The following is a 25,728-nucleotide window of genomic DNA, read 5'->3' on the forward strand; positions in this document are numbered from 1 at the left end:
AGTTTCTGATTTTGGGGTGATTCCTACCACCACCTCCGCCCTCCTCATCTATGTTATGGACTTCTCTGCTGTGAATCCTGTAATCTCAATTGGATTTGGGGAAGGAGAGAGAGTAAATGTGTATCCATTTGTCACTAGTCTAGACGGTTCACCTCTCTTTCAATATGCTCAGCACCTGATTGCTTATACTTCAGAATGTCCAGGTCTTTATTTTCTAAGTCAACTTGAGTTATTTATATGATTATTCACTAGAAAGTTCTTAGAGAATATAACCAGTTTTATTTTGCATCATTTTTGCGTATAACCAGAAAAGATGGCTAAATTATTGCTGTTGATATTTATGTTTAATTATAGCATTCTCAAAAACATCCCAAGAAAGATCCTAAAAAGAGAATGGTGTGATTATAATTTACCTTGACCCTTTTTCTTTTCTTTTTTTTTCCATCTCTTTATCATTCTCCCCTTCTGAGTGATCATCATCCCTAATTCCTTTCTTCATCTTTCCTGGGTGTGTGTGTGTGTGTGTGTATACACACATATATGTGTGTGTATACACACACACACACACACACACACACACATACATATATGTAATTTTTTGGTATATTTATTTTTGTTCAAATTACCACATACACTTTTGAAAAATCAACCTATTAAGTAATTCTAGGGTATGCATATCACTGTACAGTGCCTGTGGCAGGGAACCCAGCCCTTTGGTACTCAATGAGAAAGAATACTGAAGAGGTCTTAAATACTTTGATCTTTAACCTTGAAAATAAAACTTTTGGTTCTTCCTTAATCTCTTGGACTACAATTTTCAGTTCTGAACTGTTTCCTTGGACTCTGTTAGAATTAATAACAAGCTTTTCAAAAACAGTAATAGTTAAGTCTTCTAGCCTATAAAGTTCTCAAGAATAGAAATAACAAAAATATACTTCACTATGAAAGTAATAAATGGCCAGCACTAAAAACTAAATACATAAGGTGAAAAATGATTTTATACAATTCAAATACGTTAAATGATATAACACACCCTGGAACCATAAATACAGCATAGCTTTATGGCTGATAGTCTCCATATGTATGCCTATCAATTCTGAGGGGTTTTTTAAATTTTGTTTTTGGTGAAATTTTGTTCATTCTCTGACCAGTCCAGAAAATGTGGGTATTTTCAAGTCAAACAAGTAAAGACCTCTTAAAAATGTGAACAGAGATTTTATTAACTGGTATAAAAATTTTAATTAAGTAACATTAAAATTACCCAGGTATATCTTCAAAAATCTTGCTTTACAAAGGTTAGAAATGGTCTTAAAATGTTAATACTGAACTTACAGTTTAAGGTCCTAACCTTGATGAGACTCAAATTTTTTATTATTAATCCCTGAAGAATTTACCATAAAAACAACTCTGACAGTTAAATGAATATATAGTCAGAAATACTGCTACCCTCAGCATTAAATATTAGGGACTTTTCCAGCCCTATTAAGCTTGATATTGTCATTCTTGTCATTACATGTAAGTACCAAGAAATATGTATTTTAGTAAATCATTTGTTAGTGAATAATATTTTATATAAATGAAACTGCAGGAGTTTAAATTTTAAGATGCAGTTCTCCAGAGAAATATCCTAAATTTAAAATTTGTTTCAGAATTGAAAAGGACTTAGCTTTCCCAGCTATCTTTGGCATAGGCAGGCTTTTCATTGAAGCTGAGTCCTGGATGAGAAACTGAGAGTGGGCTCTGTGGCTGACCTGCAGAATAACCCATCCTTAAGCCACTTTGTCTCTGGCTCACTGGTTTTCCAATCATAGAAGACGAATACTTCTGTGTGTGAGTGTGAGTGTGTGTGTGTGTGTGTGTGTGTGTGTGTGTGTGTGTGTGTGTGTGGTCATCGCATTTGTGATAAAATCCACGTCTTCTATAATAACTGCCTTCCACCCCAAACAGGAGAAAATGTATGCTGTAGGAAAAAAGTAGTAAGTTTACTTCAATTAAACTTGAAGTTAGTTTAAACTTAAATCTGAAAGATTATTTTAGTCAGCTTCAAGTTTTAAGCCTTGGAAATAATCTTAGGTGCTAATGATGGTAAAATTTTCATAATTAAAGCATTGTTTCATTCATCGGTGCCAAAATTCTCTTCATGAAAATTATAGCATTTAAGGAACTTCTACTGACCTAGAATGAACATTTGATTGTCAATTAACCAAAGAAAATTTCTTCTTCAAAAAAGTGTTTTCAACATAGCTGTTGGCTTTTCATTACGAAACCCTTACTAAATCTTAACTTGTCCTGTGAAAATCATTTGTGACTATTTTCTTAAAATTATTGTTTCACAATTTATGGAATAATATGTGGGAATCTGTACATGTGAGAGTGTACATATATCTGTATACATTTTTTCAAGCGAGAAGTTTTTAAGAGATTACAGAACAGAAAGAAGGAATGCAAGATTCAAAGCATGGATGCCCTTAAATGACAACTACTCACCAATAAATGGACCATACTGTAGTAATTTTAGTGCAAACAGACATGCATTCTGTGTTGTGTGGGCGACCTTTGAATGAGAGGACTCTCTAGAAGGCCAAGGACACAAAACCACAGGAACCTTTAGGGTAGGTCCTCAATGTAGTAAACATAAAAACAAAGGTACTGGGCATCTTGAGAACGGGCCCGTGCATTTTCTTTCTCTACTTCGGAGTGTGGCGATAACATGTGTTTTAGGGACTTTGGCCAGATGGTTTTTGAGGGTTTATGAAGCACTGAACATGACTTGGTTAGGTTTAGCATGACGAACACATTGTGAAATATTTACATCACAATCTATATAAAAATAAAACTGTGAACAGCTGGACAAGAACACTGATCTACTCGCCGAACTTTTTTCCACGTTCCTTGACATCGAGGATTGCCAATTGCTTGCCAGTGGAGAGTTTGATTTCTGAAACGATATTTTGAAAATGTTAGTTACGCTGAAAGCAAACCAAAAAGAATTCTAATTTACAGGATCATAAATTGAGGTGTTTTGTTGTTGATCAAAGAATGATCACACCTGGAGTTTTAAAGTGCATTAAAAATTGAAATTAAAAAAAAATGATCACAAACTGAGTTTCCCTTCTTAGGGGTTCCATCAAAACAAGTTACAAATTAATCTATTTGAGGATACCCTCTTGTTGAGAGACCAGTTTGAGGTTACTGTATTCATTTCTCCCACTTGATCTGACTATATGAAGTGTTACATAAAGGAAAATGGCTCCCTGTTTCATGTATATTTAAATTAGAGGGGTCTGCCCAAATGAGCTCTTGTAATCCTCAACTCTTTGATTCCATAATGAAAAAAATGGGAGAAGCAGGAAGAGCAAAACCAGATTGTTGAAATTATTATTTTTAAAGTCATTGGAATCTCAGCCAGGGTTTAAGGTACTTTCTGAGTACAAATTCAATTACAAATTCATTTAAAGACAAAATACGGATGAGATATTCAGAAAAATATTAAGTCTAAAGATTTGGTTTCTATTTGATATGAATGTCTTACCTACTTTACTGTCCATGTGGTGTACTCCTTACAAAGGCTATCAGGCACAAGTGACTAGTAAACATAAGTTATTAAATATTAAAATATACTATGGGAATAATGACTAGCTGGGAAGGTCCTTTTACTTTCTAATCTGTATTTTTATCAGTTCCACCTGACATACTTAAAACCATAATCCACGTGTGACTTAAATTGGTCTTTGTCCAATAGCTGACCAGCATGAAGTCTACTCTTCTCTTAGGAAGAGTGTTATTATCAGCTTTAACTGATAAATAAGTACAGGATTGGGATAGATTTTTCAGAGTCAATTCTTCTGGACAATCTATAGATTCCTATAGGTTTCTGATCCTGCAAAGCTGAGCCTACCACCCTCTCAGTCATGGTTTTAGGACTACTCCCATTGGGCAGTGGTTCTGAAACATTGCTGTGGGACTGAATCATCTGGGCAGGGGTCAGCAAACCCCAACCCACGGGCCAAATCCAGCCCACCCTTTGTTTTTGTGTGGTCTGTGAGTTAAGAATAGTTTTTTGTTTTTAAAGAAAATCAAAAGAAGATGTCATGACACATGAAAATTACATGAAATTTGAATCTTAGTGTCCATAGATACAGTATTTTTAGAACAAAGCCAAGCTCACCTGTTCACATAGAGTCTGGGGCTGCTTTCATGCTGTGATGGCAGAGTTGAGCAGTGAGACCAGATAGCCCACAAAGCTGAAATTATCTACTACCTGCCAACTCCTAACCTAAAAGATGGTTAAAAATCCACCCCCAGGGACACCTGGGTGGCTCAGTTGGTTAAGCGTCTGCCTTCAGCTCTGGTCATGATGCAAGGGTCCTGGCATCGAGCTCTTCTTGGGGCTCCTTGCTCAGTGGGGAGCCTGCCTCTCCCTCTCCTCCCCATCCGTGCTCTCTCTCTCTCTCTGTCTCTCTCTCTCCCTCAAATAAATAAAATCTTAAAAAAAAAAAAAATCCACCCCCAAAGATTCTGATTCAGTTCATCTCAAGTGGGGCTCAGGAATCTGTATATTTTATTTTTTTAAAGCTTTTTTATTTATGAGAGAGAAAGAGCATGACGGGGTGGGGGAGGAGCAGAGGGAGAGGGAGAAGCAGGCTCCCCACTGAGCAGGGAGCCCGACATGGGGCTCGATCCCAGGACCCTGAGATCATGACCTGAGCTGAAGGCAGTCGCTTAACCAAGTGAGCCACCCAGGTGCCCCAGGAATCTGAATTTTTTAAATCACCATCCCAAGAGGTTCTGATTCAAGTGGTTTTCAAAACACTGCTTTGGAGTAATGAGGTTTTCAATGGTCATTTGGGAGCATGATATGAACCCCAATATCCAAATTTACCCACTCATCTCTGCTATAGAGCCTCTGAGTCCCATAGTGTAAACTGGGCACTGGATTCAGGAATTGCTAGACAGAGGGTTCTCCTTACTTGGTGTTTTGGCTCCCAAATCATGCCCTGATATGCTACATAGTCTGCTGTTCAGGACACAGGACAGATCTCTCCAAATGAAAAATAAGAGAAGTCCTTCAACCAGTGTTCCTCCCTTACCCATCTGAGTCTAGGCCATCTCCGGAACAGCGAAGGCTCACAGAATTCATAGCTGGGGGTTGACAATCGACGCATACTGTGTACCCCTCTCGGAGATACTGCATCCATCGAGTCAGGGGGCGGTTTTCCATAGCGCAGTGATGAGTCAATGACTCTGTCTTGAACTCCATACAGTATCTAGAGCAGAAAACAGGACACTTGCACCTGCTATAATGAGAGACAGCCTAACGCTGTAAAAAGTCTTAGGAAGCCTGCAACTCCCCCCCCAAGGACATTTGACGGACTGGAGAAGGTGGTGTGGTGCATCTTCACAGGCTATGCACCGGTCACAGAATGCCTTGTAAAGTTTCTCATTTGCCGAACTATGATGATGGACGATGCCCGACTGGCAACTACAGTGAAGCTTGTGGCTCTTTTCCAATCCCTGATTGAGTTACCTGGTCAACATGAGTTTGCAGAAATTTGGATATCCTGTTTCCTATCTAATCTAAACACCACATTGTGTATAAAAAGCACATTTCAGTAAGAAAATAGCCCTTCATAACTTTACTGATAAAAGAATAAGAGAAATTGAATAAGAACTTGCTTGAGTCTTAAGTCTGAGAACGTATGAGCCCCTGGAGGGCTGGTCCTCAGTGCCCTGCCCGACACCCATGACTTTCTGCCCCACAGACATTACTAGGGACCTTCCATATGCTCCCCACCCAGCTCACCTGCGTGATCTGGGCTAATGATGAGTTTGGACTTGAATCCAAGCATCAAAGTTATATTGGGCATCATAGATAAAAGGAAATGGGAAGCTGGAGACGTTTTTCTGTGACAGAGGCTAGTGTCACCTTACACTGAACTGTGGAAATCTCTAGCACTATAGTGACTAGAGCACTCTAACATCCAGACATGGGTGAATACTTTAGAGTCTTGTACTAAAAAGCAACATAATTTTACAATTCTTCAGCGAAGCAAAACATAGTAACTAACTCCTGCATGTTGTGTTTTTGTTTCTAATTAAGCTCCAATGGGCTAGTTTCTTATCCATAGAATTATGAGCTGTCCTAGGTTAGATGGAAAGTGATTGGAGGGTCTGCTTCTGTGAGCTTTAACAGGGGTAGACCATTTATTAGGTACCATTAGATACTGAGGCAGGAAATTCTATGGCGAAGCTTCAAGCAACTTTAGTCAGACAGCTTAACCCAGACATCTCTTCATTATTTTCTCATTAAATTCTTACAACGCCATGTGGTAGGCATTCATATTCTCATTTCTCAAGAAGAAAACCTGAGATGGGACAACATATCCAGGGTCTTACAGCTAGTGCATGGCCATGGGCGGGGGGTTCTGAACATGCAGCAGACTGGGGTCCCTCTGCTGACAGCTGAACAGCAGACTTCAGGTAAGCATGGAGGTCCCTCCCAGGCTGTGCCTTCTGTCCTGACAGAAATCCTCAGAGCTGACGTGTGGGCCACTTTCAAATTAACCAAACACAGGTGGTGCTAGAGTCCATGTTCTCCTAATGACTCTAAGAGGAACATCCTGAGTACGATTGATAAAGTGATACCATCATTTTATATAGTGTGTTTCTTGTTGATGAGACCTCAGAGACAAATCCTTGCGGCCTCACAAAAAGAGAAGAGACAAGTAGATCCCAGCTTTGTGGTAAAGAGTCATGTTTTACCCAAAGTCAACAAACAAGTAACAGAAGAACCCCCATCACACTAAGACAAGCTTTGCAGGCTGACTTGGCCATACACCTGGAAAAGCATAAGCTGAAAAACCCAAACCAAACCATACAAAACAAAAACACTAAATTACCCAGCGTCCTCTGTGACTGTAGACCACTGTGCAGAGGCGGCTTGTCTTGTTCTCTCCTTGTTGAATGCAGAGGTAGTTATAAAGGCAGGGACTAGGAAAGAGAGAAGGGCGTTGGACACATGCAGCCTAAAGTACTCGGAACGACCTTTCCCAAACTTGATGTCAATCCTGTCTCAAGCCCCCCATCCCTAAGTGCAAAGGGCCGGAGCACACCACCAGGAATGGAACGGGGCCAAGTTACCGTGTCCCCAGAACCCAGTTCAAAGAAGATTTGTGTGCACACCGATGGGCAGGGAGAACTGCAGGCCTCTGACAGGCAGGCTTGTCCTTGGTAATAAGTTGACACTGTGTGAAAGGGGAGGAAGGGGGGCCAGAAATAAAAACCAAGAGGAAGTAGTGAAAGATGCAGGTAAGCCAGGGGGGAAAGGAGGGAATGGAGAAAGGGAGAGAAGATTTTTATTTTTATTTATTTATTTTTAAAGATTTTATTTATTTATTTGACAGAGAGACACAGGGAGAGAAGGAACACAAGCAGGGGGAGTGGGGGAGGGAGAAGCAGGCTCCCCGTTGAGCAGGGAGCCAGATGCGGGGCTCGATCCCAGGACCCTGGGATCACGACCTGAGCCGAAGGCAGACGCTTAACGACTGAGCCACCCAGGCGCTCTGGGAGAGAAGGTTTTTAAAGATGAAAGGAAGAGAAATAGAAGAGAAAAGGGAAAGAAAGGAAGAATAAAGTAGAAGAATAGGAGGGAGAAAGGACAGAGGAAGAAGACAAAAAAGAGAGAAAAGGGGATGTAAGGAGAAAAAAAGACCACCAGAGAGAGAGAGAGGAAATGTGAAAAGGAGAAAACAGATGTACCAAGGGAAGAGGTGTGAGTGCCCCCCCCAAGGTCCTCGTGACCCCAGCCTGGAAGCTTCCCCGCCTGCCTTGTGGCCTCAGGGTGCCTGCCTTGTGGCCTCAGGGTGCCTGCCTGGTGCCAGCCAGCACAGCATCCCCATGCCAACCCTCAGCCTGGTGGAGGGGGGTGTGGTGTGGGGAAGGAAAGTCAGGTTGGTCCTCCCCTCCCTGTCCCCAGCCCCAACCCAACTCTGACGCTCTGGCCCGGAAAGAAGAAAGGGAGCCAGGAACCCTCCCACCTCTGCTCTCTTCTTTCACTGATTTTGTTTGTGTGCCTCCTTCCTGTTGGCCGCTAAGTGTGGGGAAGCGTCTGATGCTAGGTACGTGCGGCACCTGCAGATGAACTCCCGATGCTGCTCTGCGGTCAACTCAAGGAAGGCAGGGTTTTGCCCTGGTCATCACTGTGGCCCTCACACACTGACACACTCAGGAAGTACGCAGGCGACGAATGGCGGCTCAATGAGTGAGTGAATGAAGTCACGGAATTGCCACCAAGCCTCCGGGTCCTACCTCCCTGTGGTCTTCTGTTCCTACACTGAGCCCTGTGGCTGAGACGACTCAACAATCCTTCCTACCTTTCGTTTCAGAAACTGGACCGTCCCAGGAAGGGTAGAGACCAGCTGATGTTGGCTCGTGCGCTGCCAGAGTCATCATCAATGTGAGCAAACTGGCAAAAGGGCTGCAAAACAGATGCGTCAAGCCTACGTGTTCATTTGACGTGGCCCCTTACTGGCTCCTTTCGGCCACAAGATGGCAGCCCGAATTCTTTTTTAGATTTTCTCAGGGAGGCCTTTTGCTATGACTAGGGAATGTAAGACCAGAGGGGCCAAACACCAGGTAGTCACCTGCTCCTGAGAGTTGCAGGTATCCTTCTTGTCCTACGTAGTTTGGTGCTTAATCTCTTTGGTGTGAAAATTCACATCTAGCATAAGCCCTGAGAGTCCCAGCTGTGAGACTCTTTCCTTGCTGCGCTAACAAGTTTAATTGTTTTCCAGGGAACATGCCACTCCTTCTAAATGTGACCATAGCTTTGGGACTTTCCCAAACCCGTGGACAGAATCAGAAAGAACAAGGGAGCGCATGTATGTTAGGAACTTACTGTTTCTCTTAGATCTAATTCTCTGGAACACAAACATCGAAAGGATTTTCGCTTTCCCACGTATTGTTTCCATTTCTGTTCTTCTGACGCAGTTAAGAGTTTATTCAGCAAGTGAAGAATACAATTGCAGCTCAGTCCACGTGGCATTGGACCAGTCAAACTATGAAATTTTCAGGATGTGTTTCTTTAGCTCAAAACATGTATTTGATCTCCTTATTTGTACCGCATATATTATTACAGAAGTTCAAAGGCAACGCACTTAATATATAGCTTGGGGCAGGGAGGGGAAATGAGGTTAGGAGGTAAAGGGCAAGTATATGATTATAATATCTGATATAAAATCCTTAGAAAAAGTTCTCTAATAATAATAATAATAATGAAAATTAACAATGATACACTTCTAAGTTTCCAGGCATAATGCTGAGCACCTTTCATGTGTGAATGCATTTAATTCTTACAACCACACTCTGGGATAGTTCCTATTATTTCCCCATTCCACAGATGAGGAAATTGTGGCACAGAGAGGTTAAGGAACATGTTCAAGGCTCCCGTCTAAACACGGCAGTGTCAGGCAGTATCTCTAAAACCATGCTCCTCCCTGCCTAGAGACTCTTGCAATGTGGATCACAATGTTTCATTGTTTTATGCATATTTCCTATGAATTGCTTAAATTCTGTTTTATTTTCCCTTTCTGTCCCTAATGTGTCCTTAATATGAAGTAACTTTAAAGGAGGAAAGGGAACATTGTGAGCCCTCTACCTGGAGTCCCTTCAGGCCCCCCTGGGAGGGGGGAGGGCTGGGATGGGGCCTGGGGCCCCTGGGGTGGGGGTGGGGCTCGCGGTGGGCCCAGATTAATGCCCCCTGGAACAGCACATGGTATGTTTCCAGCCTGCTTCTTTACAAGTACCTTCTCATCCTCTGTGACTGGTCCCCACAAAAGCTTTGTGAAGAGGTGCCCTGATGTGTTCTCAGAAAACTGAGGCTCAAGGACGTTAAAGGAAGGGAAAATTCACAGTAAATGATGAAGCAAGGACCCCAGCACAGAAGATTGCTTCTGGTTTTTCGATCTCCTGTCCATGTTCAGTGCCAAGCCTCTGCAGTACGTAAGACCTGTCCTAAAAGCCAGCCAGTAACCCTGGGCCTTGTGTCTTCTGTGTCCTGCCCCCTCAAGCCCTAGCTTGGCTCAGTGGCACATTCTACTGAGAGGGGGCACTTCCTCCTTGAACCAGAAACCTCCAGAAACCAGACCAGCAGCCACATTGCCTGGGGGTCTCTGAACCAGTGTGACTTTTTAATATCTCCCCCCAGTTTAATTTCCATTACTTAAGAGTGGTAATTTAGAAATTATTTTTGCCTTCAGTCCCACTGCTGCTTATGTGTGGAAGAACATAGCCGGGTGCCGGGGGACAAAGCCTCTCAATAAAAGCCAGGTCCCCCTTCTTCCCCCTTCCTGGCAACAATATCCAAATGTAGTAGATTCTTTGTTAAGAGGCCATTTGCCAACTTTTCTGGCATCCTATCAGCCTACCATTGTTCGGTTTTACAACAACTCCACTTCTGAAAGCATGGCACCACGCATACTTACTTTGAACATGAAAATAAATTGAATTTGCTTAGGGAATTTCATAAAGCCCTCTGACACGATGGGGTGTCACCAAGGTAGGCTTAGAACCACTGGTCTGTAGATATAGTGTAAAAGGGAACAGAATGAAAATGTGACAAATAACAGCGGCCCAGAAGCATACAGCTTATGATACACATCAATCTCCTTTTAGGAGGGGTCAGGATGTACAACTAATACAATAATAGGGCTTTTTGGATTTGTTTTTATGATAAAGATAGAGTCAAGATCTGCATTAAAGGAAATGGAAAAAACTCAATAGCTACTTGATCATTAACAAGAGAGCTTCGGTGATCCTGTTTCATTCACGGGTCTCACAGAGCCTTTCTAGTTCTATACTTAATTACCAGAACCTGCAATTGCAATTTTAGCTCTAATGATAAAAGGAGCAGCAACGCAATATCAAGAGGGAAAACCCCACAGGATTTAGAGCCCTGAGATCCAGGGTTAGATTCTGAAAGTCCTTCACAAATGCTGTCACCTCCCTGAGCTCCAATGTCCTCTTGGTCTCAAGGATAATGAGGCTGTCCCCTCTTCAAGGTCAGCAGGATACTGGCCCTGCCAAGATTTCCACACCCTAATCCCCAGGACCTGTGAATATGTTATGTTATTTTATAAGGAAGAATTAAAGTTGCAGATGGAATGAAGGTTGCTACTCAGTTGGCCTTAAAATGGGGAGATGATCCCGGCTTTTCTTGGTGGGCTGAGTGTAATCACAAGGATCCTTCAAAGAGGAAGAGGCGGGGCACCTGGGTGGCTCAGTGGGTTAAGCATCTGCCTTCCGCTCAGGTCAAGAGCCCAGGGTCCTGGGATCGAGCCCTGCATCAGGCTCCCTGCTTGGTGAGGAGCCTGCTTCTCCCTCTCCCACTGCCTGCCGCTCCCCCTGTTTGTGCTCTCTCTCTCTCTCTCTGGCAAATAAATAAATAAAATCTTAAAAAAAAAAAAAAGAGGAAGAGGAAGGCGTTACTACAGAAGAAAGCACAGAGATGCAATGTAGCTGGCTGTGAAGAAGGAGGCAGGGCCGTGAGGAGAGAAATGGTGACCATCTCCGGATGATGGAAGAGGCAAGGAAACGGATTCTCCCCCAGAGCCTCCCTAAAAGCAATGCAGGCCCTGCCAATGCCTTGCTTTTAGCCCAGGGCGACCTGGGTTCCACTTCTCTCCCATGGAACCCTAAGATAATACATTTGAGTTGTTTTAAGCCACAGCGTTTGGGGTAATTTGTGACAGTGGCCGTGGGAAGTGAGTACGCTCTCCTACAGGATCGCTATGAGCACTGAATCAATAATGTCGATAAAAGCTCTCCACCCTGCAGCTGTGAGGGACTGCTCTGCCATGCACCCAGGCCTCCTGCCCTGCCAATAGCAAGTCTAGTGGAGCGGGGAGGCGGGCACAGGTGGCCCCGCAGCCGGACTGAGAGCCCCAGGTGGAGGAGGGTGCTCCTTCTCCGCGCCTCCACACCTATCTGCCCATCCTTCTATCACGGCGCTCGCTCAGCACCCTGAGCTGGAGTTGGCTGATAGGTTTGGTGTTCGAGTCTGCATCTCCAGAACCCAGCATCGTGCTGGCTGTAGTAGATGCTCAGTGAACCTTGAATGAATGACACACGTAAATGAATGTGTGGGAACTGCGGTGACACAGGGCTCAGGGCAATCCACCAAATTGCATTTTCACGTCACTGCTCTTGTTTCCCTTTTGTCGTCCATCATTTTCCCAGGTGTATTCCACAGAACACTAGTGATTCGGTGAGATCCCCTGGGGAAAGGGGCCATTTAATCCAATAAGGTGGGAAAGCGTCGCATATCCTATCTCCCTCCTGTAGAATGAAAATGCTTATTAGCATAAGAAAGCCTCTGAGAAGCTCCTCCTTAGAGAAAATGGTCTGATTTACCCCATGTTTTCCTGACTAAACCCCTGTTTTGCATTCGGGGGCCTCTGCCCTCAGGAAAGTGGCACGTAAGGGATCCAGCTATGAGTCAGGGGCTGAGGGAAGAGGTGTGCACCCACACTCGGGCTAGAGCAGGGGTTCTGGAACGTCGGTAAGCAGCGGAGTCCCCTGGACGCCTGGTTACAAGCACAGTGCTAAGCCCAGCTCCAGCGACCCTGATCTCGTGGGTCTGGGTGAGGCTGGAGGAACTTGCCTTTCTAACAATTTCCCAGCTGAGGCAGACGCTGCTGGCTTTAGGAGCCACCAGACTGGAATATTCAATGGGTCTTGTCTTCCCTGACCAGCTTGTGATAGCAGTCATCATTTCCACGGAATTACCATAGGAACGTGCATCTCAGGAACGCAAGTCAGGGCTGCAAATGCCAGGAGAGATTTCTCCTCTCTTCCCAAACTGGGTTTTACCTCACCTTATTAGGAAAGGCGGCCACTGAGCACAGATCTGTCCTGTTGGTGTTATTTCCAAGTCACGAACACCTTGTGGGGAGTCACCTATGAAGACTGCTGCTTTATAAAGTCCTCTTATTGGACCTTGGTGGGAAGGGTGGGTGAGAGGGTTAACTCGGGAACACGGGAACTTGTAGAGGAGGACAGGCCCGGGGGACTTTGCCCAGAGGACAGAGGAGAGGACACGTCCAGGCAGGGGCGAGAACCCCGGGGGGCAGGGTGTGGGCCCAGTGCTCCTAGGTGCCCTTGGCCCATGTTCCATAGCGTCCTCTTCATTGACCTTCCTGTCCCTTTTCCTGTGACCTGCATTATGCTGTTATAAAGAGATACGGGGCTGCAAAGGGGTTCTGTGTCAGCCTGGTCTAGCCCTAAAGAGTCAAACATACTTAAGAACTCCTTTCTAGCAGCCAGACCCAGTAAATGAGCAAAGCAGCTGCTTCCTGATAGATCAGCTATAGGTTTTAAGAGTCATCCAAAAAATCAATAATGTCCTACAACGACATCCTCCCGAGCCTTTTCTGTCGTGCTCTGCAGAGTACATGAGCTGACTGTGGTTTTGTTTCACGACTGTTTCTGGGAGCACTAAATTATTTCCCTGGGCGCTTCATCTGACCGCTGTGTCCACGAGACACCTCCCCCCTGGCCCTTCCGTTAGCCACTCCCCTACCAGAGGCATCCTTTCAAATCACAGATCTGACCACATCAGAAAATGCTACAGTAGCTCTCCAAGGCTCCTAAGATAAAGACCAAAATCCCAAACGCAGAGCTCAGGGCGGACGCTTCCCCTCTCAATGCCAGCCCCACTCTCTGTGTTCCCCAGACTCCGGCCTTCCTTCAGCCTCGCAAATGGGCCTTTGCTTCCCCGGGGTTAGAGAGATGAGCCAAAGATGGTCTCTAGGTTGTTTACTTCTGCACAGCGGGCTGACAACTGTTAGCCCCAAAGTCTACTGGCAGCAAACTCATTTTTACGCATCCAAATTGTTTTCCTTTTTAAAGATTCATTTATTTATTTTGAGAGAGAGAGAGTGCTTGAGCAAGCATGGGGGGGTGCAGAGGGAGAGAGAGTCCTAAGCAGACTCCCCAGTGAGCACATAGCCCCATGCGGGGCCTGATCCCATGACTCTGAGATCATGACATGAGTGGAAACCAAGAGTTGGCCCCTCCACCAACTGAGCCACCCAGGCACCCTCCCAAATTGTTTTAAAAATTGCCAAACAAGCAGATTTTTAGCCATTTGGGCCATGCCTGCTTTACATACCCTGTGAAACTAGACCTGGCATCTGCTGGCCATCGATGAGCTAAAAAGCCTTAGAGTTGTAAGACCCCAAGCTGCTACCACCCTTGCCCTTCGAAACTCTCTGACCCAGAGACTCCCGACCATGCTGCTTAGTTGCCATCCCCTAGACACAGAGCCCCAGGCAGATTCCTCTCCTCCCCCTCTGGATGGTGGTCCCCACACCATAGCCTCTGGGCTTCCGCTTCTCTTGCAACTGGGTCCAAGCACCACCCAAAAAAAGCTTATTGTGGATTACCGCCTCCTGTGGTCGGGTTTTTCCCACATCAGCCCTCAAATCCCTCTAGCCCCTATACCTGACTACCTGGTTCACCATGCCAGTTTCTGTCGGGGAAGTTCTACATTTCTCCGCCTTACCTCCCCCTCCTTGGGGAAGTCCCTTCCCTTCTCCACTCCTATGGCTCCCTTCCTCCCGCAAGACCTGGGGAAATCAGCTTATTACACACACTCATGGCTCCAAACAACTCACTTGTTCAGGACCAGTTGCACCAAACTGCAGCTGTAATTTTCTGGGACTGATTTCTTAAGATCATGATTATGACCCCCCCAGCCCCCCACCAGACTGCGATCTGCATGACAGCAGGCTCACGTCAGCTTACGTCACCAATGGAACCCTGGCACCCAGCCCAGTGCCTGGCAACCAGTAGACTCTCAATAAATATTTGTGCATAGAGTGAAAAAAAAAGGAGCAAAATGGCTTGATGAGTGTCATGTAGGTATAAACATTTCCAAGTTCCTATGAAAAACACATGACCTTTGTTATCCTGAGAAGTCAGTGTTGCGCTCTATCAGATTCAATCGAGGTCAACACGTTGGTGTTGGTCTTTTGGCTTATTTCTTTGTGAGTTTTGTACGACTCCCGACTCATTCATCGGCGGAATTCTGGCCCCTCCCTTGGCCACTCCACAACCAGAATGATCTTTTCAAATCACAAATCTGATCACATCAGCCCCAGTGCAGTCAGCTGGAGAGGAGGAGCATGTGTTTTATGAGAATAATTTATCACTGCTTAGAAATTAATAATTTTTCTATTACCTTCACACGTGTGTGATGAGCCAACCTGACTACCCAGGAATTAAAGGTGCAAGATGAATACTTACCTGATGGACACTTACTACCCAGTGTGAAATACTGTCATCCTACCTAAAATCCTTTGTCACCAGCTTGAGTGTGCCAAGCATCACAACGCACGTGTCCTTTCCACAGAGGGCACGCACAGAAGTGGGGGGCCACCCCGGGGTTAAGAACACACCGACCACGGAGGGGGTGGAGTAGGGAGGCCCTGATGCAGCTGACACTTCTTTATCAGGCATGTCCTGCACTTCCTGTCTGGGTGGCCTGGCCCATCCCACTACCCCGCCACGCACGGAACTCCCCCACCCCACCCCCCAACCCCGCTCAGCACATGGCCTTTTAGGGGAGGACGAGATGGAAAGTCAACACAGACAACAAAGGCGGCCACCGTGAAACCCTCGGTACCGAAAGAGTGCCCGCAGTGCTGGCCCTGGGGCGTTGAGTAGTCCAGGCAGCCGGCTCTCTCTTCCAGGGGCGGGCAGGGCGCGCCGCCGTTCTGGGGCTCCTGCTGCACCGAGCGCCTCCGCACGCGGGCCGCGGGCTGGCACTGGTCGACGCAGCCGCTCCAGGGGCTCCACTCCCCCACGATGCACGCGCGAGCTGAAAAACAGCACGGCGGGGATGGGACGCTCAGCTGGGTAAGCCCAGCCGCCGGCCAGGCTGCGCCAACACCAACAAGTCGAGGTTAGCCCTCGCAGACCGCGCTTTGACTGCGTCCTGCATGGCGGGGCGGGGCGGGGCGGGGGGGGGGGCGGGACACGGTCTCAGCAGGGCTCAGTGGACAGGGATGGTTAGCTGGGACCCCGCACCTCTTCGGGGCAGACGGGCAGCTCTTCTGGGGTCATGAGGGTGGGTCTGAGCCAGGGAAGCCCCCGAGTGAAGAGAGTGATGCCTTCAGGTACTTCCTCATACTCCGTGGGCTTAGATAAGATCTTTGCTCTTATTAGAGTTCCTTGATTTTAACTTTATCCTCCCCTTCCCAGAACATTTTTATTTTAACAGCAATACGTATTCATTGTAGAAAGCATAGAGGGAAGAAACGTAAAAGAAAATGCCCAAGTCACTTCTTATCCCCAAGTGTGTCTCTCCATCAGTCATGGGTTAGGGCCACCCCCAAAGGACCTCTAGACTTGGGACTTCTCTTAGGCGCTCTATTCTCATCCTCCATGGCTCTTAAACCCCTACACAGGAGAGCTGGGGTTTGCCAAAGAGCAACGAGAGTCTACAGAGGTAAAGACTGGGCTTTCATGGTCAGGCGTGAAGGGGCAGGTCTGGGGCAAGAATTTGGCTATCGTTGACAATTCTCTGGCCATGACTGGAAAATCTATGTGGTTGCATACTTAACTTTCCCGTTGAAAGTCCTAACGAATCTTTTAAAAGGGCTATAATGAGTTGCAGTGGAATTACTTCAGGACTTGAGACTGTTTATAAGAAAAAGAATAAGAAAACAAAAGATGTACCTCTGAACTAGAGGCCCAAATTCTTTCTTTCCCACAAAATGTGACCCACTTTCCCTACCATCCTCATACTTTCAAGCTTACAGAGTCTTCACCAAGAAAGCACTCTAACTTCTCTGAAATCTTGACTTGGACTGCTGACAACTTGTACTTGAAAACTCATTTGACCTCTCAGCACACTCTCTTTAGGGCTCATGGATTCTGGAAGACCAGTCCTTTGGCAGCACGCAGCTCACCCTGACACGAAAAGGGTCCCATACAACTGTCCCATAAACATCTGTCAGTAATTCAAAAACTTCAGACTGTTTTAAAACATGCTTTTATTAATCATCTAAAAACTCACAGGCATCCCACATCAGGTAGGTAAGGAAGCAAGGGTGAGGCACGTGAGACTTGTCGCGCATACCTGCCATGCACACATCTTTTAGAAAATCAGTAACAGGCCACTTTCTGCTCTTGTCATTTCTTGTGGATCTTCCCCTTTTATTTTCATGATCCCATGATTTCACTGGGCCCTAGAGCCACACTGAAAGAGACTGCCTGCTGGGCTAGGAGCTGAATGAGAAGCACTCCTTCTGTTCTTAAGTCTTCCAACTTGTCACCCAAATCTCTTCATCCCTGAGCCTCGTTAGTCTTGCCCTGATGTGTTGGCCTTGAACGACGCTTAATATTACACTTTAAAAAAAACAAAACGTGACACTTATTTCAAAGATTAACATTGGACATCACTATAGAATACAACTTTGCCATGGCATTAACTCAGAATTTAGTAATATGGCCTCGGTTTGAAGACACTCTATCCATATGGTAAAAGATGATACTGGGACAGTTTTCTGAAAGAAGCTAGTTTCTCGGTATTTCTTCAACATTTGTGTGTCATGTGCAATGTTTATTTATTTTATTTGGTTTGCCCCACAATTAACATCCCCAAATCACAGAATCACTGAATCAGTTTTCCTATCGGTTAACATTTGACCTTGGAAAATGCTATGTCTCATATTTCCAATCTATGACTTTAACAGCTTCATAAAGAAAATCAGAAAGTTGTGGGTCCTGAGCATCATCTTGATGGCTTCATTATAAGACAAAATGAAAAAAAGTTCACACAGAATTATACAAGTATAAAGGGGTTCCAAAAAATATTTTGAGTTGGAAGGCGAATCTGAGGTATTTATTCCTATGTTGCACAAAAGATTATATTCATGATTAACTTGTGAACTGCTGATTGTTTGGAGTGCAATTCGTCATAGATCATAAGAGATCTTTGGTCACAGAGGCTAGGGGAAGTACGGGAACTTCTGACAGATTTGTCATCTCAAATCATATATTACAGCTGCATGACACACATTTCCTTTGAATTATTCCATCAGAATTCACATCCATAGCCAGCATGTCAAAATATTCTTTCTTAAAATCTGATTTTCTCAATCTTCACATTTCCCTAGTTATTACTGGAGACCAATAGACCTAGTGAGCAAGGTGATCATCCCTGACTCCAAGCTCATCCCAGCTTCCCAAAGTCCTAATGGTTAGGACTTAATGACATCATCCCATCCCTTTTAGAAGAAAAAGAAGCTTAGGCTTAAGGGATGCCAGAATGCTCGGCAAGCTGTTTTCTTTTTCCTTTGTTTAAACTCAATATAATTTAATATTCAGGTGGAGTTTCCCAGAAGCAGACTCATAAAGACGTAGATTTCAATGCAAGAAATTTATTTGGGAGGTGCTCCCAAGAAGTGCAATAAGAGCAGAGACAGAGAAGTAGGCACAGAAGAGAACAGAGACATAGATCCCTAAGTTCCTGCTTCAGGCCCAGTGGGCAAGCCTGGCTCTCAGCTCACTAGGAAACGAGATAATGGATAGATCCAGAGTACAAAGAATTATCAAGTCCTTTCTGGAGTTCTGGCTAGTCCCCCTTCCTCAAGAGCTTTCTGGTTATCAAATGTCCCTACCACAACCACGAGAATGGCCAACAACAGAGAAATACGTTATATATTTCAGTAGGGAATCTGCCCAAAGCAAGAGTAGAGCACCTTTTCACATGTCCTCACAGGGATAGCCAGTCATATCCAAGTACAAGTACCTTAAAAGATTTTCCACTAAGCTTTAAAATAATAATAATAATAATAATTAAAACTCTCCCAGTGCATTGTTACTGAATTTGGAAAAAAATCAAACTCTTTGCTGCAGCCGACAAGGTGCTGGGTGAGCCAGCTTGTGTCCCTCCCCTCCCACCTGGGGGTGCCCCCCCCCCCCCGCTCCAAGCTCCAACCAGTCTGGCCTCCTTACACCAACTCTGTCACACTCTGGAACCTTGGCCACGTGTCCCTCTGATGGGAATGTTCTTCCCACATGGGGCATGGCTGGGGTTGGCCATCCTTTAAGTCCCAGATGAATTATTCAGGGAGTCCTTCTCTGGCCAGATTATCTAAGGAGTCTCCCAGTGCCACCTCCAGCCTCCCACCTGCCACACCTGAAAATTACTTCCTCTCAGAGCTCAGTGTTCCTTGCTTTCTAATATCTCCCTAATTCATAATTACATAGTTTACATATTTATTTACTTTTTTATTGTCGTTGAGTGTTTCATTTCGTGCCTGGTGCTTGGCACATGGTAGGTGCTCAATAAATATTTGTTGAATGAATGAATGAATGAATGAATGAATGAAATGGCATTGGACAAATTCCTCCTCCTTCCTAAACAAATTTTCTACATTGAAACAGATTCTGGTTTGCTCATATCATTAGTTAGAAGCCAAAGCACTGACTAAGGCTCCAGAGTGGGAAAGGAAAGCCGGCTGAAGGACAGGAGCAAAATAAATCAGAAGCTCCCAGAGCCAAAAATATGGGAATTCTTAACAAGGTAAGAGCTGTCTGGGCTCTCCCGGCAATGGTGGCCCCAAAAGGTGTCCCTGGAAGGAGTGTGGCTTTCTGTGCCTTCAGGTTATGTAGATCCCAGCTTCTCCTGGCAGCCACAAATGCTTCAAATGCTTTTAAATCCATTTATAGCTCCTGCCAGTACCACATCTTGAAAATAACAAGCTTGTTTCATTTTATTATCAGTGGCATGGAGAGGTACTTCCTCTTATTTGATCCAAATTCCCCTCACTCAAGAATTTCAGAATATGGTGAAAAAAAAACCCCATCTATGTTTATCTTATCCATGTAGTTCAGGGACTTCATGTCTCAGGAGGTGCCCTTTCCTCTCTAGCAGGAATCTTTCAGGTTGATGACTCTAGCTGTGGGACCCATCTTTCTAGAGTCACCACCCCCCCCCCCCCAGAATTACCAGTGGGCCCTCTCCAGGTCCATTCACAGCCTCCGTGAGCAGGGGCAACCAGAACTAAACACACTATCCTCAGTCTTAGGTGCCAAAAGGTAACTCAAAAACCCATCTTCTACTCTTTTTCTTGATGATAACACACACACACACACACACACACACACACACACACACACACACACACACTCACAGCAACAAACTGAGCTGACAGCCGATCCTGCCTTTCCTACATAGAGTTTGGGCTCTTTCGTCTTAATATAAAACCTTGCCCTCATGTTCATGCAGTGTCTCCTTGGCTGATCACGGATCTGGCCCTGCCTGCTTGGCTCTTTGCCGCCTAAAAGTTTAAGGCCACCCACGAGCAAGTGCTTCCTCCCTCACGTTGTTAAGTTCAAATAGTCCTAAGTCATTGCTACGAAAATATTCTTCTTGCACTTTACCCACACCAGTAGCATTTACGAATAGCTTTTGTTTCTTGACATTCTGTGGAAGAAAAATAAAGCAGCCCCCCCTCATGGTAACACGATTTTAAATGTCATAGGCCTTCTTCTCTTTCCCCATGTATGCCCTTTTCTGAGAAATCTTGTCAAATCTTCTCTGAAGGTCAAATGAGACTACATTGCCCAAGTGCTTATTTACCGCCCCCTCCGAAAGCTCCAATAAAATGATCAAGTATGTTCTTCCTCTTACAAAAACCATGTTATCTGGCCCCCAGTGGGTTTTTGTTTTCTTTTGAGATATTAACTGGACAAGTTCATGAAATCCTAGAGGGACAATAAAAAGGACTCCCTCATTAGAAACAAAAACAGAATTTTATACACCATGTAAGCCCAGAGAAAAAGGGCATACAAATCATAAAGATAATTATGCTTTTACTCGGTAGTCAGTGTCCAGGTGAGTTGTGTTCTTCTTTTGTGCATTTCTGTATTTCCCAAGTTTTCTGCAACAAACATATTTTGTAGACAAGGAAGGAAAGAGTTGTATTTAAAAGGACAAGTGGCTCCAGCCCAGCTGGTGGCGCCCTCTGCAGCCATAGATAACATCCCCTCGAATGACCCCTCGGGCTGTTGAGACAAACATAATTCAGTGACACCACCATGGCTGTCAGGGGATTGTAAAGAGGGGCAGGACACACTTCTTTGCCCTTGAGGAGTCAGTCAAAGGAGAGAGAAGTCTCACTCACTCTACCAGTATTTATCTGGGGCTTGACCTGCCAAGTACACAGCTTCTCATAAAGCCTCCATCCTTGGAGGGTCAAAATATAATGTTCAAACATAAGGGCTCCGGACTTAAGAGTTCCTGGGTTCAAATCTCACTCCATCACTTGTTAGCCATATGACTTGGGATGAATCTCCCAACCTCCCAGCGCTCTGATGACCATGGCGGTGTGTTGGGAGACTTAAGTAAGACTAGAACTGTGAGGTGCCTGGCACGGAGGAAGTGTGGCAGAAGGGTTAACAACTTTACCCTCCTCCACTGAATGCCCAGGGCTGCAGCCCAAGCCTGCAAAGTCAAGTCATGTTGAATGCTGGCGCCAGGCCCTGCTCATTTTTCCTACAGAGACAAAGGCAGGGGAAGCCACATGCTGTCTCTCAGGCCGCTATGGTTCCTAGTAAAGCCTCAACTTTTCTAAATCACCGTAGACGGTGACATCCTTCCTTTGCATGAGTTTTGGAGCCCGTATTTTCCAGTACATTTGCCCTTTCTCCTTCCAGGTATGCAGTCAGCAGATTTGGGCCAGTTAGGTTTCTAGATTCCCCGGGAAATCTACAAGAAAAGACTGGCTCACACAGGCTACTCAATGTTTGCCCTGTTCCCCTTGGCTTCCTTATTACTCTTTCCTGAATTTGCTCATCAAAAAGTCCAGTGCAGCCCTACTGTTTCTGTGATCTTAGAATGAAGACTCCAGGAACCCAGGTGATGAGCTAGAGACCGGGGCATCGTGAGTCTGATAAGGAAGCCTTCTAAGAAATTCTTCCAGGGCAGGTAACTTGGATCTGTCTCCTCCTTTACCTCTCCCCTGGTCAGGCACAGCCAATGGAGAATCTTCTATTCCTTTTTTTTTTTTGGTGGGGGGAGGGGTGTAGAGATATATATACAACACCAATATATTGGTGTTGAAACCAATACCAACATCATAATGAGATTTTTCTGAGATCATTTGTTTCAGAACAGGTATTTTTGGCAGTTCAGTAATTCCACAGATCCAATAACTTATTTTTATTTTGACTAAGTAAAAATAAAAAGTCCTATTTAGAAAAAGAAATTCCAGTATTTCATCTCTTAGCTACACCAAAAAAAAAAAAAATGTCTTTACAAAGAAGAAAAAATCAGAAGGCAGAGAAATAAGGCATTCTTAGTTCTACTGATACAGCTCCATTTTTGGTTCATATGTAACGTAATTTCAGTCAAAAAGGTTTCAGATGGCATCGACAGGTAACATAACATTGGGTAAGGAGAAGAGATCCTAAAGGGGCAGAATGGTTCTATGTCTACGGAGTGACTGGCGGGGCCCTGAGCTGCCGAATGTTGATATGTTTAGGAATCAATAACAACCATGCACAGCAGATGTGGCAGATGGCAGCCCGAAGCTGGCTCAGACGTCACTGTGCTACCCATTCATGTTAACTTAGTGATGGGAAAGCCCTGGGACACCCCGGCTCCTGAGTCTGTACGACGCTCCGGCAAGACCAGTGGAGAATGCACAGCCAGGACGCCTGGCCGGGGCTAAGGAGATGCAGCATCTTGGCTCTGCCGTGCCCCTTCTCACCCTCAGCTCGGCAGAGCAAGCCAGCCAACTTCCAAGTGGCCAACTTCCAACTGTCTCTATTTTCTCCTCTCCTCCCCAGAAACTCCAGGCGCAGAGGATTTACTCAACGAGGAGCCTTTTCCGTCCCGTGTCTGCTTCTTCAAGGGCCTGCGAGGGCCTCCGCTAACTCCCTGGGGAAGGGCAGTTCAGGCTGAATATGCTCCTTTTAAAAATTCGTTTGGGCTCCTTTCTTTTTCTGGTTTCAGCTCCCATGCCCTCCACTCGCTCGCAGCTCTTCCTCAGGCTCCAAGGTGCCGGGACTCCTTGTGGAGCCCTTCCCAAGATGGTCAGGTCCTCTCTTCCCTGTTCCTCCTTACCCAACACATCCCCGCTTCAATGAGAGGCTCTCTGCTTGAACAGTTCAACCTCCTGCACCGAAGACAGGATTTATTCGTGACCAAATGAAGACTTTGAGGACTCTGCCACCCCTCACTGGAAAGCCAGTTCTTCTCATGACCCAGGGCTGTCCTACCCAGGCCTCTTCCATGCCTGAGTCTCTCCGGGTCCAGCTGGGTTCGCCGCCTGCCCTGTCCACCAGCGTGGCCTCGGGGCCGAGCCCAGTTCCTGGCACCAAAGGCAGACACCCACAGGTGCTGCGAGCGACCACGTGATGCTTTCCTGCTAGAATTCTCCTTCCTCTTCTGGAGACTTCCTGCTCATTCTCCAGGACCATGCTTGCACCTTACTTCCTCCGGGAAGTGTTCCTTGAATCCCTTGGGTCTTCCGAGTTTTCCCTTCCTAGCCTCCTGGACCCCTCATTTGGGCACCAAGCATGCTGTAGGTGGTTCGCAGGGGTAGTCCCCTGCTTGACTGTGAACTTGTAGGGAGCAGAGACTGTCTTCATCTTCTTTGTAGCCCTGTGCTTGGCGGGGCACATTATCTGGTCTACCGGAGGATAGGAGTTTGCATCGAATACTCTTCTGACTGCCTGGGGACCCTGGGCCCAGGGGCACTGCATTTCCTAAATAACTGACTCTTCACCTTACTTGAGTAGTAAAATACCCTGGCTTTGAAGCAGGAAAGGGAGAGAGGCTTATCGAAAAGAGGATCAATATTTGTAGGTTAATCATTAGCTTTCAAACAGGATCAAAAAAATCTTCATGTTTTTCAATTGTGTTCTTTCAGGAGCAGATCTGGGTGCTATCTTGCCTGGGGCTGGTGGCCTCTTCCAGCTCCACGGAGGCAGAAGGTGTGCTCCTCTTGACAGGGCATCCGATTCCCCAAGTAATGACACGGACCTGCGGGTTATTCTCCCAAGAAGACGCCAAGCGCAGGGATCCTTGAGGCCAAACCCTAACATATGTGAGGCATATGAGCAGGGAACAAGGTTACTTTTATTTCCAGAGCTGGCTTCTCTCAGGTAAACCTTGTTCTTTAGGACTATACTCACCATTTCTTCATCTTTTAATTTACTTAAATCAGCACCTACTGAGCCCTTGCCAGGGGCTGTGATACTGTGGGAAATTGAAAGATGCAAAAGACTGACCCTACAGGAAAACCAGCAGGATTAAAACATAATAGGAACCCCCGGATAAAAACCTTCATCATGCTATAGAGATAAAATTGAATTCAAAGAGCATATCAAACACCTCCTGGGAGAAAGGGGCTGTGCCACATGCTGGAGGCCAGAAGTGAGGACCGCTGTGGTCCTCCAAGAACTTGTTCTGCTGAAGTGAGTACCCTACCAGAGCAAGCCCTGGGCACCCAGTGGGGTTATTACACATCCCTTCCCTTTGCACGGCTCACAAGGCCCTGAAGATCCCTGAGGGTTAACAGAATGAACGCAGTGGAGCCTGGCCCAAGGACATGCCATCTTTCCAGGTAGGAGGGGGCCCTATCAGGCTGGAGTTCCTGAACCCCACACACTTCCAGGAGAACAGATAGCTCCAGCCCCTTCCATCCAGGTTCTAGGGGGGAGAGGTGCTTTGGAGTGCTATGTCTAGATGGAGAGGACTGGGGGATCCCTGGATGGAGGGGGCTGGAGGGCCCTAGGAAAGATGGAGCTGGGTGTACCTGGATGGAGGGAGGGGGCTGGAGGACTCTAGGATGGGGTAGGGGGTAGGAGCTGAGTGCACCTAGATGAAGGAGCCCGGAGGACTCTAGAATGGAGGGAGGTGTACCTGGATGGAGGGGTGAGGGGTAGGCCAGGACAGACGGTCTGGACACGCCAGGATGGAAGGGGCGGGGAGGGGGGGGATCCTGGCTCCCGGGCTGCGGTTTTTGGTGTGGGATCCTGTGCCCCTTGGCTGCCGGCGAGGGGCTGGCGCCCCCCGCCCCTCCCCCCGGGCCCCGCCACCCACCTGGGCATGCCCTGGCGTAGTCGAAGCAGCAGTCCCCCGTGAGGCGGCAGGCTTGGTCGCAGAAGCACGTCCCGTAAACCCTGTCCAACCTCCAGCCGCGCACGAAGCAGGCGGCGTCCCGGCCCGGGCAGCAGCGCCCCGCCTCGGCGCAGCCGGCCAGGGTCCCCGGCCACAGCCGTGCCAGCACGCACAGCGCCATCCATAGGGTCCTCATGGCCAGCGCTCCCGCGGCGCCTGCCACGCCGCAGAGCTTCGGGAGAGTGGTGAGCTCGTCCGAGAGCGGCGGGCCCGAGCAGCCCGAGCGGCCGGCGACGCGCAGCCCGGCCCGGCCCTGCCCCGCGCCCGGCCCCCGCCCTCCGCGCCGCCCCTCCCCAGCCCTGGCGGCGCGCCGGGTCCGGGCGGGTGCTGCGGCTGCCCCCTGCCAGGCGGGGAGGGCGCGTCTCCCCGGGGCGCCCGGCAATCAGCGCTCGGAGCACCAGCCCCCTGCCCGCCGCCAGCCCGCTCGCGGCCCTGCGCCCCTCGCCCGCGGGACCGCCCCGGGAGAGAGCCGAGCAGCAGGTGCTCGGGGATCCCCGGACCCAGGGAGCGTCGGGTCCGCCAGCAGCTCG

General features: G+C 46.7%; 1 protein-coding gene across 1 annotated transcript; it reads right to left on the reverse strand.

Annotated features, from left to right (window-relative positions):
• Positions 1 to 1,199: 1,199 nt before the first annotated feature.
• On the reverse strand, positions 1,200 to 25,450 carry SBSPON (somatomedin B and thrombospondin type 1 domain containing). Its single transcript, XM_027575951.2, has 5 exons — positions 25,121 to 25,450; positions 15,683 to 15,877; positions 6,900 to 6,990; positions 5,091 to 5,267; positions 1,200 to 2,938 (listed from the first exon to the last, which is right to left on the reverse strand). The coding sequence occupies exons 1-5, from the start codon at positions 25,332 to 25,334 to the stop codon at positions 2,821 to 2,823; spliced, it is 795 nt and encodes a 264-aa protein (XP_027431752.2). The 5' UTR covers positions 25,335 to 25,450; the 3' UTR covers positions 1,200 to 2,820.
• Between the last annotated feature and the right edge of the window lie 278 nt (positions 25,451 to 25,728).

This window comes from Zalophus californianus, chromosome 4 (genome assembly GCF_009762305.2).
Source record: "Zalophus californianus isolate mZalCal1 chromosome 4, mZalCal1.pri.v2, whole genome shotgun sequence".
NCBI classification, from domain to species: Eukaryota; Metazoa; Chordata; class Mammalia; order Carnivora; family Otariidae; genus Zalophus; species Zalophus californianus.